We start from the raw sequence: 19,191 nt of genomic DNA on the forward strand, positions 1-19,191 counted from the left end.
TAGGGCCGAGCGACGCGGGGGGGTGGTAGGGGGGGGCCTCCACGCGGCCTGGGCAAAAGAACCCTCTGCTCACCCCCTTCGCCCAGCGCTCGGAGACGGGAGTAAATGCCACGCCCCTGAGCGAGGGGGTGGGGCGAAAATTCCCATGCCCCGCCCCCCGCCGCCCCTCCTCCTGAGCAGAGGGCAAATAATCCCCGTGCCTTGCCTGGGGGGCAAAGCAGAGGGCGGGAAATCCCCTAAGTCCCGCCCCCTTGGGGAAGGGAGAGGGAGGGGCCAGTTGTGGCGCTCCCCGCCCCGTGACCTTTCACTCCACGGCCCTTAGTTACCACGCCGGGCGTCACGAGGGGATGAAACCATTGAAGCGCTCAGAATTCCGGGCCAAGCCACTATCGCGCAGGGAGGGGGGAGAGGCTGTGAGGGTGCAGGGACGCGGGGGGCCCAGCGAGCTGATTCCCAGGCCGGGGAGCGGCCGCTGGGGCCGCCGCCCCGTCTCTCTCGCCCTCCTCCGGTTCGGCCGCGCGGTGGTCTCGCCCAGGCTCGGCCTTAGTGACAGCGGCCGCATCCAGGGAAGATGGCGGCTTCGGCCTCTGTGCCGGTAGCGGCTTCGTGAGTGCGGCCCCCGCTCCCCGCCCTGCCCCGCCGGGCGCAGGGACCATGTCGGACTCGGAGGAGGAGAGTCCGGACCGGCAGCTCAAGCTAGTGGTGTTGGGGGATGGCACCTCCGGCAAGGTCAGTGCCGGGGCCCGTCTGCCCTCGCTGCCGGGGCTGCACCCCAGCCCGCCCCGGGATGTTTTCTGTCCCCTCCAGCCGCGGAGCGTCCCGGGGTGCAGGCCCCGGCCTCGCACCGGACCCGCCTTCTTCGCCCCCCAGCCGGCCCCACCCCGCGGCTAGCAGCGCGTGCGGCTCGCGTAGCTCAAAGAGCCAAGCCCCTGCCCCCCGTCACGAGCGACTCGTGTCTGTCGCGCCTGTCGTTGTCGCCATATCTGGCCAGTGACTGACAGGCGACCGGCCGCTGTCCCTAGCCCCGTCCCCGGGAGTCCAACGACCTCGGACGCGAGCCCACAGCGCGGCGGTGGGGGTGGAACAATCGCGCCACGAGCGGCCTCTCCGGCCGGGTCTCCAGAGACCTCTTGGGGCAGCGAATGGCAGCGATGAGGGTTCCCCGCTGTCAGCGCAGCCCCCCGAGACAGGCAGTGGGAGGGGAGGCTACTGTGGCCAGCCCCATCTGTCTTGTGGGGCGCAAAGAGCAGTGGCGCCGAGCAGCCCCCTAGACCCTTCCGCCCCCTGGCAACCGGCGCTCAAACGCTGGGCAAGGCTCCTGCGTCCTGCCACGCTCTGGTGCGGCAACCTAGGAATTCTAGACTGGCTGAACTTCAAGTATAAAAGTCCTTAATAAAGGTAAAAGTTGTTAATACAATCACTACAGTCGCCTCTGTGGTGTTTATTTTGACATTAAAACCGATTTATCCTATATTGTTCCCGTATTTTCGGTATGTTGCACACTTTGTATTGGCAAGGCATAGTTGCATCACAGAGGTTGTCGGGTGGGGGGGTGGGGGGAGCTGCAGCTTTTGGCATCTGGACAGGCACTGAGAAGGGATTTGGGGTTCTGGCAAGGCAGAGGGAGGGAATCTGGGGTTCGGGGACAAACATACTAGCTGGATGTTGCTGCTGAAATAATCAACAGTGCACTAGTTAGGAACGTTGCTGTTCAAGTTGTGTTCTTAAGGTTTCAAAAACTACTAGACTACTCACACGAATAAGGCAACTTTATATCTGTCAGAGCTATTATTTCAGGATATGGGAAGTCACCAGTGTGGTGTTTTAATTTTGGTTCACGTTTTCAAGGTTTTCTTTCTGTGAAGGTTAGGAATGTAATTAACAAATAACATGGTTACAGAATTGTGGACTACATGAGGTCCCTGACCAGCCTAGAGTCAAATAAGGCAAAGCACAAGTCACTATGCACCAAAGAAGACAATAAGACCTGATCTTTACTTGCAACAAAAAGTGATCATAGTGTATGTATTATTACACATATCTTGAATGTGTTTATAAGACATACCTGATAATCTCCCTCATGAATGTGAATTTCTAAAGTACAATTTCTCCTTTGTTACTGACTTTCCAGTAGGAAATTAAAAGTTCAGACATGGAAAAACTGGTTTACTTATGATTCAGGTGAAAAACCAAGACTTCGTATAATTTGCAGGTGTTGGAAAATCTGCTTGCCATTGATCAGTAGGAAAATTCTCTGTGGTGAAAAAGGCAAGTGGCTAAATGTAGACTTTACTCTTTTCTTTAAATGAAAGAGTATCTAGCTCTAATGGTTGTAAAGAAAACCTTTTATGCCATAAAAATAGTGTTATGTTTGAATCAGTGGACAAATAATTCCAAGTGACAATTTAAGGAGCGTATTATAAATGCTCAAGATTGCTCTAGTCTTTTGCTCTTAGCTTTCCCAGTATACAAATCAAACTAAGAAGTCGTTTTCACTACTGCTGTTTAGCACCTTATGGCAAGACCTCTTACCATAACTGGAATTACAAGCATTGGTGCATTTTTTTTTTTTTTTTTTCCTGGTTGCATCCCGAATCCTCTGCTGCAGGAAGAGGAACTTGCAACTTTGGGCCTTGCAGAAAAATCTTGCAAAAGTAAAAGAGGTCTGATAGCCTGAATGAGGGGGATAAAAATACAGCCTGGGGGCCAGTTCAGGTGAATTTGGAGACCTCTTAAGACCAAACCATTTGAGTTCCTCTCTTGTATTGTCACTTGTTCCCCCTCGTTCTTAAAATGGTGTGGGTATAAGCATAAGTTTCTTTATCCCCCACCCAGCCTCCCTCTTGTATATGTTTCTCATCCAGCCTCCTTTGTGCACGTTCTCAGCCCCCATTCACTGTGCACATTCCTCTCTCTGCAGGAACTATGATCTTCAGTCAATGGAGAGGAATGGGAATAGTGGCAGAAGATATATTCCCTCATTCCCTCCTGAGATCCAGAACTTCATGTTTTCCTTTTCTTCCTCCGGGCCAGCATTGACAACACTGGTCTCCTGCCTCTCAAGGAACAATGATTCAGCCAGCTTACAAGAAGGCAGCAAACTTGCATGTCTTCTGGTGTCATGCCTGGGAGATAGGGGGAAGGATTCAAATTCTGTGGAACTCCTGGCAGTAGTTTAAAAACAAAACTGCTCAGACAGCTCAGTGGCAGTTGCAGTCCAGGACAGTGTTTCCATTTCTCCTCCTCAGTCGTGCCCCGTTCATGAGGCAGAGAGCAATGCTTCACTCCCATTCACTTTTTGAGAAAATTTCATGACAGGTGTGTGGGGAAAAACACTCATGGAAACGACACTACGTGTATTTTTTTTTGCTACAAAAATATACACAAGAGTATAGTGGGGGTTCTGAAAAATGAGACCTGGAGGGGAAGGTTGGAGAGAGAGAGCCCACCTAGCACTCAGTGCACAGCAGTGGCATTGCGACCTGTCAGATGATGTCACAGTGCTACTCAGGTTTGGCCCGTCAAACTCTCCATAGATTGAGATGGAGGGATAGATGGGCTAAACCTGAGTGGTGACATGGCAGGGTGGTAAGGGAAATGGGAACGATTCAGGGTAGCTGGGGAGTCTAAATCAGGTTGACTTGATGGGAAGGAGTGGAAGTGCTGCTCCTGGAGGAGAGACGTAAGGGTAACAGCATGATAGAAAGGTAGGAGCGACTGATAGAAGTACAAAGACACAGGCCAGAAGAAAAACAGTATAATAAAATGGAGAAAATAAACAAAAGATTAAAATTTTAAAAAATGCTAAGAAAATATTAAAAAGAAAAAAAATTGGGAAAACAATGCATGACCTAAGGGAAAAATGGTGATAAAAAGGGGTTGGAATGAGTTAGACAAAAATAAGGAAAACAGATTAAACCAGGTGAGGAAAAGAAATCTGAAACAGAAAAGGAGGATTGAGTTAAGCAAAAATACACAGCAGTATAAAAGAAATGACTTTCTTTTATAGGAAGGAATAGGAGGGAAAGAGAAAAGGGAACAAAATTCAGGAACGAGAGCTTTTGTCAAAACCCTCCCCTCCAGAAACGAAACCAAACTTTTTTAAAATTAGTGACATTAATATCGATTGAAAAAATGGTGTCAGTCTCTGGATTCTGCTTCTACATCTTTCCACATGCTCATTGGTTTGCATGTTGAGAAACATGGCAGTAGTGAAACTAACAAAAATCACATTAGTTTTGCTCTGCTGCTGCTCGGGAAAGCTGTGTCTCTCTGTGGAACTAGGTTCCGGAGCTATTCATGGGTAAGGTGTTCTTGGAAAAATAAAGGTCATGGGAGTGGGTAGAGCAGCAGAAATGCACCATCCCCTTACCTACTGGGAGGTTAGAGGAAGAATAAAATAGCTGGGACCACCCCAAAAGTTAGGAGGCTTTCGGGCTGGAGATAAGGGGCAGTGCACATTCCTTCTCTCCCTTCCAGATGGGTGTGGGTCTTCAATTTATCAGATATCTACTCTCAAGGTTGATACAAAAGATGGAACTTAACTGTGTCCTGCCCCTGGTAGGAATCCTAAAACCCTCTTCCCGTACATCAGCTTTGAGGTGGGCTTCTCAACTGTGCATTGCTCCTAGATCTTTCTGATGTGTCTATTCTCCCCCCTTCCTCTTCTTTTTTTTTTTTAATTTTGAATTGACCTGGGGGTAGTGAGACTCTATTTTCACATTCTATAACCTCATTGATCAACATAATTTCAGACTTCATTATTGCTGATCTCTGAGGAAGTACTGTAAATATTGGTCTACTCATCATATAACTATTTCCAGCCATTAATGAACTGGAATTTCCTTCTCTAACTAAAAAGTATTTAGCATTTATAGCTTCACTACCCACCTAATACTTTGTACTTTTGTACTACCTTTCATTTGAAGATCTCAAAGTACTTTAGAAACATTAATTAAATTTCACTCCACCACTATCATGTAGATTACTATCATAGTCTCCATTTTGCAGATGGAGAAACTATTCAAAGAGCCATATTCAGACTTGCAAACCTAGATAGTGAAAATAAATAGGTTGTCTGTAAACATTTATCAGCCATTTTTTCTTTTATAGGACAGTTTTTCATTGTTGGGTCGCAGTGGAGTGGGAAGGCCAAAAAAACAAAATTATAAAATTATTTGCTTTGTAAACTAGGAATAAGCAAAATTTTAGATCACTGTGTTTTTTATAAACTAGACCTAGACTTTCTTCAATGAAAAGTTATCCATATTTGAGTTACTCCATAACCCGTACAAAAATTAAAGCATTTTGTGCCCTACAGTGTTCTGTCATTTTGTGCATCTAACTAAGATTCTTACAATCTGGTGCTGGTACAGAATGTGGTCCAGTGGGCATTGCTACTATAAATAGAGACATGATAAACTGGAAGGGGTGAGGTGAGAGGGGATACAGATTAATTTTTGGGTAGTGATAGTGAATTCTCAATGGGTTTGGTAAAGTGGAAACCTTTGATGGAAGACCTTTATTGTGGGATCCAGAGGTAACAGCCAAAGTCCCATTAGCACTTCTGAAAAATTTACCTCCTAGGGAGGAAAAGGCAAGTAGGGCAGCCTTTGGGAAGTTCCTACTCCTGCTCTACAAATAACCACAACATGGCTGGTGGGAAAGCATAACTGACACTGTCCAGTGGGAGCTGCGATCGGCCGAACCTGTGGATGCGGCAGGTAAACAAACCGGCCTGGCCCACCAGGGGCTTTCCCTGAACAAGCGGTGTCCCAAGTTGGGGAAACACTGGCCTATACCATGACTTGCCATGACTTGCCAACATTTGACAGATGGTAACTGTTTTTCAGACAGTCTGATTTTTTTGTTTGTTTGTCTGTAAATGAATGTTTGCAGTGGTGGTGTAGCCTTTTCTGTCCCAGGATATGAGAGAGACAAAGTAATTTCTTTTATTAGACCAAGTTCTGTTGTGAAAGAGACAAGCTTTTGAGCTGCAGAGCTCTTTTTCACGACAATTTATGGACCATTTGCAGCACAGGTGATACAACTAGTTGGTGATTGATCTAAAAATATAAGCAAGCAGTCTTCTCCTGTCCTTCACCCCTTACATTAAACTGTATCCTTGTTTTGTAGGGAACTCCCCCCAAATCACTCATTCTTAAAACTGCTGGTTTGGCTTTTAAGCTCTTTATTGTTCTTCTACTCTTATGATTTAATTATATGAATTGCTAATTCAACACCCCAAGAACTTTAGCTGAAAGGGGAGGGACTGGGCTGCTTAATAAATATCAGGCATATGCATTAAGACCCAGATTCAGTCAGCCATCCCGGTTCAGCAAAGTACTTATGCATATGCTTATATTTAGGCAAGTGCTTAAATGCTTTGCTGAATTGGGTCCTAAATAGAGAGTCTGTCAACACAACGGGCACTCTAGTTAGCAGTCATAGTAGAGAGGTCATGGAATGAGACCCAGTCTATGTTACAAAATTGTTCTTCAGATTAATGAAACTTTTTGGGTGGGGAAAACCTTGTTAAAAACAGTCACAGAAAATGTTCTTTTGAGCTAGAATGGCTTTCATCAACCATTGGAATGGAAAATAATTTACCTTGACCACACAGGCCACGGCTGCTGCCAAATTGTTACCTAAAACCTTTCTCAAGAACCCCTCTAGAGAATAGTTTTAGGATCGCAGGGAGCTTTTGCATTGTGGATGGACCTGAATGGGCATGGAGACAACTTTTCCATGTGTAGAGGACTTGAACTGCTGCTGTCAGTGTTCTTGTGGATAAATACTTGTTCTGTGAATGAATAGAGAACTCCAGTCTTCATGGCTGGCAATCCTACACCTTTCGTGAGCACTAACATTCATTAAAAAATTAAAAAAGGAGTTAGTCAATGACTTTCTGCTATAAATTCCTTTGCATTCAGGAGAGTGGAGGAAAACTATTTAAGAGAACTTTGCCATGCTGTTGATTACTGGTTGCTCTTATTGGTTGGCTGTTAATTGAATGTGTTGTTTATTTTTATTAACACCCCTAGAAACCTTTTGGGAATATCAGGTGTCACAGAGTGATAAAGTTAATATTTACTGTACCCTTAAAACAGGGGAGGGTTTGCTTATTTATCATGGATCTAAATTAGCATTTTATATATTCCAAAACCCTATGATATAGTCAGATTATATTTTGTTCTTCATCCCAGGTGCTAGTTATTATTCACTAATGAAAGAGGAAATTACAAGGGAAAAGTTCCTATTTTGTAATTAAACATTCAGTTTACAGGAAAAGAGGGCCTATATAGTGTACTTCTGCACTTTATTTATACTTGCCTACATCTGAGGTGGTGATAGATTTTTTTTTTTTTTTTTTTAAATACTGTTTGTGAAATGATCAAATGCTCAGTGTTAGATTACAAAATCAATGTGAATGAGTTAGTGGTATTCCAGTCAAAATTTTTACTGAATTTTATTTTGAATATGTACTTTAAAATAATTGTCAGATAGTTTTGCGGTGACAGATGGATTTTCATCCTCTGTGATCCTCAACATTTTCACTTTCAAGTGTGGTACAAATGGCATGAATATGCTTATTTAATTATAGTTTGCTTGTTTTCTAATTCTAATTTTCTAATTCTCTACGAGCCTGAGTCCACTAGAGTAAATTAAAAGATTCTCATTAATTTAATTGGGTTTTGGATCAGGTCTAAAAATATCTTCTGAGTTCAAGACACCTATTAATCTCTGACAGTGGTGGGAATATGAATGATACAATCAAGCAACTATTAAGTTTTGTATTACTTCCTTCACAAATAACTTTCTGGATCCCTATTTCCCTATTCATGCTTGATTCCTTAATTGTGGAGTCCTTTGGTGGTGGTAATGTATAAATAACTTCTCATGAAAAAAAGGTACAAGCTGTTGTAGAACAAGAGCGAGCGTTACAGTGTCCCTCTTCCCCCCTCCTCCTTTTTTTTAATACATTAGTAGTGTAACATGTCTGGTTTTCAGTAACAGGACTATTTGTATTATTGTAATATATTGTATGTTAACTGGATATCCTCTATTACCCATTTTTAATAACACTTGATGTCGTTTAGTGGTTTATTTAAAGATTGGCTAGATTCCTATTTAGTCACTTCGGATGTCAGTCTCTGGCAGTGTAGGGGCTTTGTGAAGCTGTTTCCTGATATTTTTTTCCCTTACAAATAGAGGCAGAAATATGGCTAATTTCTGCAGTTTGTAGATGTTATGTTAACAAGAGACTGATAAATGCCTGGCAATGATTTGATATAGGATACATTCTTTAAGCAACATCACACTTTTTTAAGGCATCACATTATTTTTTTTTCAACAGTTCTAGGAATGCATATAACTGGTGTTTTCTATTCTTTTGTATCCTTTTTACATTATATCATGTATTTTTATTGCCTTTGATGAATGGATTAGAACTGGTCATGAAGAAACAGAAAATACATACGTTGTTACTTTCTGCATATTAAAGTCATTAGAAGCATGCCCTTTTTGAGGTTCCTAGTAAAAATTAAGAAATCTGTTATTTCAAAAGGCAGCTCTATGTATCCGTGTACATTCACGATGACATAACTTTGTGAAATTTAACACTAGGAAAACAATTTCCAACGTACTGTTTGACACAATATATGCAAAACTTCATGTGTGTAGTCTCAATAGGCATATAAATGTTTGCAGGATCAGGCACTAGGTTAGTCCCCAGGTAGGCCCTTATCTTGCAACATTTGTGCAGGAAGTGGATCCCTGCAACCATACAGACCTGCAGTGTGGATCTGTGTGAGCAGTTGCCTTGTGTTGAAGGTTTGTGATTAGTGCTGTGCACATGGTCCTGTGTTGTAGAAATCAGGACTTTCTTTTTAACAATTGTTAGCCCTATGGGGTAGAGACCATATCACCGTATGTTTGTATGGAGCAGAGTGCGCTATTTGGCACTCAGTTAAAAATGTAACACAATTCTGCATTTTTAATATCAGAATATTTTTAAAATGTACAGGAAGCATGCTGAATGTTTTACTCTTTGTTTTTTTGCTGACATAACTTGCCATTATCATCTACTTTTATTATTTTTTAAACTTGACAGAAAGCTTGTCTGCTATCATAGAATATTGTTAGCTGGCGTTGATTAAAAAGTTGTTTACCTTTGTTTTATAAGATTTAGGACTGGTTTAAATTGGGTTTGCAGCCTTTAAAATACCAAATAATTTGATATGGTTCTGTTTTTAGACATCTTTAGCCACACGTTTTGCCCAAGAAGCTTTTGGGAAACAGTACAGACAGACTGTAGGACTGGACTTCTTTTTGAAAAGAATAACATTACCAGGTAAGAGAATATAGAGTCTTAGATTGAAAGTGGTGGTAATAGTAAGACTCCAGCGACAAGGTCTTGAGAATGAAATACATAACATAAGCTAGTGCTTTTCATGCAGATGTTTTTAAATAGAACAATTAATTTGGCTATTGAGGGTAGTTTCTCTCGGATTTCTTATTATGTAGACACCAAGTGAAAAAGGATTGTGTACTGGCAGTTTATGTCTTTAAAGATTGTTATTTTCCTAGAACCATTATTAGCCACATTTTAAAAAATATTACTTTTTGGTATCCCTATTAAAATTAACCTCTTCAAGTGGATAGTAGTATAATACACAACATAAACCAAATATAATTATGTATTAACTGAAAATATCTTTACATTTTGAAATAAATCTAGTTTTTTAGATAAAATACACTGAACTTGTATTTCGGTTGTGGGGGAGAAGTATAATGTACCTATGGAATCGCTGTGCTCTAATATGTGAATGCTGTTTTATGCAAGGCAGCATGAAATTGCTGGCATTTAATAGACCACTAAAATTTAACGTCCCTCGGCACTCATAAAAATACAGTTTGAGCATTCAAGATGTTTCAGTTCACGACGGCAAAGAAACTATTTAGATGCCAGTTGCACACACTGCATGGAAAATGCAAAAAATAATAAAAAAAGAATGGTTAGTGCTTAAAGTTTGTTTCTGAACAATTGGGGGTATAAAAAGAACCATTCATTCATTGTGGCTGTTCAATTTGTAAGCATGAAAGTATTCCATTAAAAGCAATTTACCCTGGTGAGCTTAATAAATGAAAGCTGGAAAAAGCACTTTTAAGTATTAAGTTGCAGTCAGGTATGATAAAGTTGATGCAAGTTCTGTCTTTATTTTGGTAACATACAAGTAGCAAACTAGAAAAGAAATTTGCAATCTTCCATGAAAACATGCAGTGTTCTGAACTTCATTTTGTTAAAACTATATTGCCAATAATTTTTAAATGTTATGTTAATTTTCCCCCCAAGTGATATAGAATGCAGGAGTACGTAAAAGGATTCTGTTCTTCAAGATTATTTTATTAGTTATTCCACTGTACTCTTTTGTGTATGACTTGACGCAAATTCCAACTCTGTGTGCTTATTTCTGTATAAAATGGATAGAGTAATTTTTTATTGTCCTGCCTGCTCTTCTAGAAATACAACTATGCAGAATACTTACAGCAGCACTTGTAAATGGAATGTGTACACAAATCATACAGCATGTATGCTGAGAACTTGTACTTTTGCAAGGTTTTTTCCAATGGTTAAACATACAGAAGCTATTAGTTGTTGAGTTTCTAAATATTCCTTTTGGGTGGAAAATTTGGAGAAGTATAATACTTTTGTCCCCATTCATAATAGTTTTGTTCCATAATTATTTTGTTTCAAAATAAGAGTGTAGGTGTAAATCACACCCAAACATATAGAATAGTGACTGCTCATGTATATTTTCTTATTTCTGTATTTGTAAAATAAATACATTTTATATCAGGAAAGATGCATTTTTCCCTTGGTTTCTCACTGTGTCCCTCTGTCTCATTTTTATGGAAAAGTCAGATTTTGGGGGGGAAAGGTTTTAAAGTTCAAAAAGTAACTATGGAATGCACTTCCTCAGTAAATGGATTCTTTTAATTTATTGATTGCAACTATTAGTTTTGTTTATTCAAAGTTATTAATATTTCTCTAAAGATGAATTCATATAACTAGACAAAAGTATGCAAATATCAGTAGAAAAACATACACTAGTTTGCATCCTTTAGTAGGACAGCTGGTAGATAACTGACTTCGGAACAGCACTAATTTATGTGTTGATTTTAAATGTAAGCAGATTTTTCAAAATTGAAATGATAGTTTTAAAACCAAACAGAAATATGTATTATTCCATCCCCATAAAAACTATTTAAAAACAAATAGGAACTTAATATTAGTAGATAAAAATGAAATGTTGGTTTGGAATGTTGTGTTTATCCAGTATAGTCTTATACTTTTCAATTTTTTTAGTAACTGATATAATTTTACAGTAAGAAGTGGAATAACATTTTACCAGTTGATGATTCAAATAAAATAACAACTTAATACATTTTGCAAGTATTTTTGAGTAGTGTAATTGTGAACAATTTGATTTTTAGTGTTCTCCATGAAATTTTTTCCAGGTAATTATTTTCCAAATACCGATCCATTTCAGTATATTTCATGATCCAATATTCTGTAAAGTCTGGATGCAATCACTCTACAGATTTTATGGCTTTAAATAGTCAATCTGTTAGCCAGAGGTTCTGCTGATAGAGCTTCTTAAGAGCCATAGTCAAAATACTTGCAGGGAGGTTGTGGGTACAGTTCACTAAACAGGGTTCTACTGTGAAAAGGATTTTTTAAGTCTTCAGTACAAGAAGTAGGCAGACTTGTGTTTTTAGTTTCATCTGGACTGTGCAGCGCTTTAAGTAAGATTAACCAATGCACCAAGCATACTTTTACAAAGGTCACTGTTGAATCCTTTTAGTGGCTTCAGTTCAGACCAAAAGCAACCTATATACCTATATGTTCCAATTTACTCATTTTTTGCATCCCAATGCATGCCATTTTCTACTAAGTGTGTGTAAAACAAATTAATAAACAAACAAACAAAAAACTCCACTTGAATTTTCTTGTTTGTCATCAATAGACTCTATGCAATTTTTCTGGAATTCTTTAGCTTTAATTGTTTACTGGTACATTCATTTTGGTGCTTGGAGAAAGCATACTATAGCTGTAAAAAAGCAAACTGTTGACATTTTTCTTCATGTATAGTTAACTTTTTTGTTATTGCCACTCATGAGTTAATATACACTTCCTTTAAATTGGTCAGTAGATAAATACATTTTATGCCAAAAGTAAAATTTAATGTTACCATATCTGATATTTGAATTTTAAATAGTCATATTGTTCAGATTTTTTCTACTGTCATAGCTATCCTAAAAAGTTGACCACAAAATAGATACTACACAACATGGAATAATCTTGCAAAAAAACATATGAAGCAGTATAGGGTTAATACTAATTTATTACTCTACATAATCAATATGAATTTCAGTAATTGCTCTAGTTTAATTTAAGCCAGGAGTCACCTTAACATGAATGAAACAATGAAGCTTTATTTAGACAAACAAGATTTTATTTTCTATAATATTAATAGAAGGGGAAAACTTCATAAGTTTTTAAGACTATAAGAGACCTAGATCATCTAGTCTGACCTCCTGTGTAACACAGGCCAGAGAAGATAACCCAGTTACCCCTGTATTGAGCCCAGTAACTTGTGTTTGTCTCCAACATTGGATAGTAATCAATTTGGAAACATTTTAACACACACAATTATGATTCTAAAATTTCCTTGTTTCAAAAGTTACACTATTTCTAATATATTTTCCCATATATCTAACATGAATTAAATGGTAAATTGGCAATAGAACAAATACAGTGAAGTTAAAAGAAAAGGAGTACTTGTGGCACCTTAGAGACTAAGCTTTCGTGAGCTACAGCTCACTTCATCGGATGCATACTGTGGAAAGTGTAGAAGATCTTTTTATACACACCAAGGATGAAAAAATACCTCCCACTTTGTGTGTATAAAAAGATCTTCTACACTTTGCACAGTATGCATCCAACGAAGTGAGCTGTAGCTCACGAAAGCTTATGCTCAGATAAATTGGTTAGTCTCTAAGGTGCCACAAGTACTCCTTTTCTTTTTGCGAATACAGACTAACATGGCTGTTACTCTGAAACCTGTTACAATGAAGTTAGATATAGGACACTACAGAATGAGTTGTTTGGTGGGCTTTTGGGTGTATTTAATTTGGTTACCCACTGAAGAAGCATAGTTGCTTCCTAGTGCTGATTCACCAGTTTGTTCATAACCACATATGTGTTATGAAAGACTTACTCCTGTGTTATCTGTAGTCACTATAGATTTATGTTCTAAGTTTTAAAAGCATCATTTAATGATTTGTCAATGCCTTATGAAAACAGATATGTTTCTTATTACAGGTGAAAGGTTACTTTTGAATATTGAACATAAATACACTGTTTCCATAAATATTCTTTGTTTTTAAGAAGGGGATGTCATAAATTTAAAAACAGATTAATAAGTAAAGCTTATTTTTAGTATTCTGAATCAATTGAATCTTTTAGTAAGTACATGAAATATTCACATCTGAGACATATGTACCAATTTTAAAAGATTTGGCTAAAAAGTCTGAACACTTAACCAAAGTAAAACAAAATGTGTTATAAAAATGTAATTGTTACATTTTGTAGCCCAAGCACAGTATATCCATGTATCTGTTTGTAACTTACTGTCTACTGTCACAAAGCAGTAGAATAAATTTTCATCAATAAGTGGGATATTTACTTGTGTAACTCATTTAATGCTAATAAAAGTTCTTCATGTAAATGCTCTGTTTCTTTATGGGTAAATAGATAACAACATTTTGCTCAAGAACATAAAGTTTGTAATATAATAATAAATATCCAATTTAAGGCTAAAACTCTCTCTGTAACCCATAGTATTTTGCTTTTTCTTCCCCCATTACATACCACACTATTGGTATGAGTTAAGAAATGTTAGACTTATGACTTATGTGGAATGTGTCACTTTATTGCATTTTTGTCTAGAAATAAAAATTAATTGGAAGTTATAGTTTTTTATACTTAAAGTATTATTAATGTATGCATTGTAGTTAGATTGGTGAAAATTTGTATTGAACTTTACTGTACTAGAGTCTGATGCTTCCTGACAATCAGTTTTGTACTGTAGAAGGTATCTGATCATAAAAGATGACAGTCAAGTTATGCACTCTGTGTGTGTTACAGGTTGGCATAGATCTGTGTGCATGTATGTATTTTTGTGTGCTAGTTTGGATTGTTTGCTCATAAAATACATCTGTTTCATTACATCTAAAGATGGCTCAGTGGACCATTGAGTTCTTTGGATGCAATAGACTTTAACAACTATGTGAATTTGACAGGTTTGCATGGACTGAAGATGATTTTTTTTTTTTACCTCTTTGCATATCATTCATTTTGGTATTTCTGTTTCTTGGGTTTTTTTAGGGGTTGTGTATAGAACAAACAAAACCCATTATCTACAGTATAGAATAATGGTCTTCAAAACTGAATTTAAAGCTACTTTGAGTGGTGTACCAAAAAGAGATGGTCTAGTCATTGGTTTAAAAAAAAATAACTTAGAGGCTGAGAATTTGTAAGCCAAGTCAGGTTTATGGCTGAGTGCCTCTTTGGAGGGGGGAGGGCAGAGGAGGAAGGATTTTGTATCCTAAAAATAGGGTTGTGTTAGCATTTCCATTATAGTCACCTAGCTGTACAGTAATACTGAGAACAGCTCTACCAAAATAGAGTTACTCTGTGCATGCATCCTAGTTTTAAATGTTTAAGACAGTTGAACAGGCGCACGGGAGATAAAATATGTGGTTAGGTTGATATTACTAGAAATAAAGGACAATGCAACTATTGTGGTATAAAGATTTGTTTTATTAAGCTTCTTTTCAGATTGCTTCTCTGAAATACATTATTAAACTTCGACTTAGGAAAACTGTACCTTATACCATTCTAGTTCTTTTCCTCCATAGAACATTTACAGTGAGATGTGGTTCATATCTAGCTATATTTTTACTGGATCTTAATGAGTATAATTTAATAGGAATTAACTTTTTTCCCCAGTTGATTTGTTCATCTCCATATTTTGACCAAACATTTATTAGGTGTACAAGAAAATATTTGTAAAAAGTACAAATATGCTGGAATTGTATCAACTGCTTTAATGTTACATTTGGAATTTAGTTGCATCTAACTTCATCAAATCAATGTCTTCAAAGAAATCAGCTTCTGCATATTTTTCTTTTTCAGGAAACTTGAATGTTACTCTTCAAGTGTGGGATATTGGGGGACAAACAATAGGAGGCAAGATGTTGGATAAATATATCTATGGAGCCCAGGTACAGTAAAAACAAAACAAAAGTTATCAACTTTGTTTTCATAATCGTACTCTTTCAGGAAACTTTTTTAGTCACAAAATTAAGCTGCTTAATTTAAAATTTATTTTAGCATTGATTTATGTGCAAGTTTTATTTTTGGATATAGTGACGTTTGCGCTGGCTTTAAAAAAAGCAGCAAAGGTGCTAGTTTGCAGATCCCTAACAACTCTCGAAAAACAGATGTATGTTTCCATGCATTGTGGCTTGGGTTGAGAAAAGCAATCACAGTAAACAGTAAAGGCTGTTTGGATATCCACATGGTATGGTAGATATACTGGCTGCTTTGAGAGCAGATGCCCCCTGAGGGGAAAAAGTAGAAGGAGGAAATTAAGAGCAATCCTACACCATTAAGCTCATACAAGCAAGTGGGGTTATAAGAGGGCAAACAAAAGGAGGCAACCAGGTAGCTAAATATTTTTTGCAGAACATGCATATAGTGAAAATTAATTTTTGCCCCAAAAGCTTATGAAACAACTTTAAGTGAATGCTAGGACTAAACAAAATATTGCAACAACATGTAGATTTATGAGATGCAGTTTTTAATGATGTGCACATAATAGGGCTGTCCAGCGATTAAAAAAATAATGGCGATTAATCACACTGTTAAACAATAATAGAATACATTTTTTTAAAATAGTTTTGGATATTTTTTACATTTTCAAATATATTGGTTTCAATTACAACAGAATACAAAGTGTACAGTGCTCGCTTTATATTTATTTTTGATTAAAAGTATTTGCACTGTAAAAAACAAAAGAAATAGTATTTTTCAATTCACCTAGTAAAGGTACTATAATGCAATCTCTTTATCTTAAAAGTTGAACTTACAAATGTAGAATTATGTACAAAAAATAACTGCATTCAAAAATAAAACAATGTAAAACTTTAACACCTACAAGTCCACTCAGTCCTCCTTCTTGTTCAGCCAATCGCTCAGACAAACAAATTTATTTACATTTGCTGGAGCTAATGCTGCCCGCTTCATGTTTACAATATCATCTGAAAGTGAGAACAAGCATTTGCATGGCACTGTTGTAGCCGGCGTTTCAAGATATTTATGTGCCAGATGCACTAAAGATTCATATGTTGCTTCATGCTTCAACCACCATTCCAGAGGACATGTGTCCATGCTGATAATGAGTTCTGCTCGATAACCATCAAAAGCAGTATGGACTGATGCATGTTCATTTTCATCATCTGAGTCAGATGCCACCGGCAGAAAGATTGATTTTTCTTTTTTGGTAGTTCAGGTTCTTCAGTTTTCACTTTGGAATGTTGCTCTCTTTAAGACTTCTGAAAGCATGCTTTACACTTCGTCCCTCTCAGCTTTTGGAAGGCACTTCAGATTCTTAATTCTTGGGTTGAGTGATGTAGCTATCTTTAGAAATCTCACATTGGTACCTTCTTTGTGTGTTGTCAAACCTGCAGTGAAAGTGTTCTTAAAATGAACAACATGTGCTGGGTCATCATCCGAGACTGCAATAACATGAAATATATGGCAGAATGCAGGTAAAACAGAGTAGGAGACATACAATTCTCCCCCAAGGAGTTCAGTCACAAATTTAATTAATGCATTATTTTTTTAATGGGCATCATCAGCATGGAAGCATGTCCTCTGGAATGGTGGCTGAAGCATGAAGGGGCATATGACTGTTTAGCATAACAGGCACGTAAATACCTTGCAATGCCAGCTACAAAAGTGCCATGCGAACGCATGTTCTCACTTTCAGGTGACATTGTGAATAAGAAGCTGCCAGCATTATCTCCTGTAAATGTAAACAAACTTGTTTGTCTTAGCAGTTGGCAGAACAAGAAGTAGGTCTGAGTGGACTTGTAGGTTCTAAAGTTTTACATTGTTTTGTTTTTGAGTGCAGTTATGTAACAAAAAAAAATCTACGTTTGTAAGTTGCACTTACCCGATAAAGAGATTGATGCACTACAGTATTTGTATGAGGTGAATTAAAAAATACTATTTCTTCTGTTTGCCATTTTTACAGTGCAAATATTTGTAATAAAAATAATAATATAAAGTGAGCACTGTGAACTTTGTATACTGCGTTGTAATTGAAATCAATATATTTAAAAATGTAGAAAAACATTGAAAAATATTGAATTTCAATTGGTATTCTATTGTTTAACAGGGCGATGAAAACTGTGATTAATCATGATTAATTTTTTTGAGTTAATCATATGAGATAACGGTAATTAATCGATAGCCCTAGCACATAATTTTATTTTTGGCTTAGTAACATCAAACTAAGTACTACATTCTTTTATTTTTGGCAATAGTTGCAACAGGAACCATAGACAATGTATATGATAAAATGTATTGTTTTCATGTATTTTTTCTTTTTACTTCTATTTTCTGGTCCCTACTTCTCACAATAAAGGGAAGAATATGGCTCTAGACTTGGACAAGAGTGGAGGCTTGGCATCACACTAATAAATATAGAACGGGGGCTGCTAATTAAAATGACTAAGATTTGCAAATTGATAGGGTAAAATAATCTGACCTCCTTGTCGATTTAAAATTTAGTCAATTTCTAAAAAAGGCTAAGTAGTTTTAAGTATTACACCTGAACCTGAGTCACCCTGGTAACGTCTGTGGTTTTACGGCCACGCTTAACTTAATTTTTTTTTAAAAAGATTTTCTCTGTCCTGTGAAAGACCTATCAAGCAACAGGTGAAAGTGACTGCAGTGAAACAAGGAAACTAACTATTCACAGTGTTCCCAATGAGCACACATACTTTTTCTTTTATTACTTTCACTGATGATTTTAGGAGTTTCTTGTAGCAATAGTAGACCCAAAAAATTCAGACCAAAGTGTGATTTTTATAAAGCTGATTGTGTTCTTTTAAATCATAGTAATCTGTAATTTAGCAGCATTGGGTGATCTGGTAACATTTCCATTAAAATAACTAAGAACTGCAAAAGCTACTTTTATTTGATTGATAAACTACACTAGTTGCAACTTTCTAATAAATTAATGTCAGTTTCCGTCTCCTTAATTCTAGTAAGTATTATGCCAAGATGTCTGTCCTCCCAGGGCTGGTCTGAACACTTTCTTAGCATTAGCTTCCCAGCAGCCTCCATGAAGAACAGATGAAACAGCATGGATAGTTCTGGAAGAAGCTGTCGTCTGTTCTCTTCCAGGCTGAAAGTTGCTTCAATGTAGGGAATCTGAAGGTTTAGTGGAAACGAAAAAGGGGAGATCGAAATAGGGCACCATGTGGAATTTGAAGGGAAGAATCCTAGTCTACGTATATAACAAAATTCTTGGGAGCAGGCAATATAGTGAAGTATAAAGAAAGGGAGTAGATAGGCAGAACATATAGCTGCATCCACCTGCATTCCATAACACAGCAGGCAGTTGAAATTGCTGGTGTTACTCGCCTTGTCACCAACGACTATAAGAAGTCACCTTAATTCAGACCCAAAACTAATTGCTCTTTAGAGATACAATCAGGTTGTTCAGAGGGATGAAATCGGAGAATCCATTTGCACTCTGACTTGATTTGTTTTTGCCTAAAGAGGTTTTTGTACTTTGATAACCTGCTACGAGATATGCTAAAGTCTAACTTTAAAAAGTGCAAATAGAAATACTGCATCCTGATCAGTTGCTCTGTTTGTTAAACCCGTGTGTATATCTTGGAATTAAGTAATGTGAAAATATAATGCATACTGAATATTAAGGTAAGGTTTCAGCCCTGGATCTTTTATTTCATAGATAAAATGATTCCATGATTGAATAATGTATTTGATCATTATAATAAGCCAAAGCTAGATATTTAATTAAGACA

At 37.8% G+C, this 19,191-nt stretch overlaps 1 protein-coding gene across 4 annotated transcripts in view; it reads left to right on the forward strand.

Annotated features, from left to right (window-relative positions):
• Positions 1-355: 355 nt before the first annotated feature.
• RAB28 (RAB28, member RAS oncogene family) overlaps positions 356-19,191 on the forward strand; it is an 89,971-nt gene continuing 71,135 nt past the window's right edge. Inside the window, exons 1-3 of one of the 4 annotated variants that reach the window (XM_073342490.1) lie at positions 356-729; positions 9,256-9,352; positions 15,263-15,351. In XM_073342490.1, coding sequence (XP_073198591.1) covers positions 655-729; positions 9,256-9,352; positions 15,263-15,351 — 261 coding nt within the window. In that variant the 5' untranslated portion in view covers positions 356-654. The remainder of the gene's footprint in view (positions 730-9,255; positions 9,353-15,262; positions 15,352-19,191) is intronic. The other 3 variants (XM_073342489.1, XM_073342487.1, XM_073342488.1) reach the window with 3 other exon arrangements.

The sequence above is a fragment of the Lepidochelys kempii genome, chromosome 4, assembly GCF_965140265.1.
Source record: "Lepidochelys kempii isolate rLepKem1 chromosome 4, rLepKem1.hap2, whole genome shotgun sequence".
Lineage (NCBI taxonomy): Eukaryota > Metazoa > Chordata > Testudines > Cheloniidae > Lepidochelys > Lepidochelys kempii.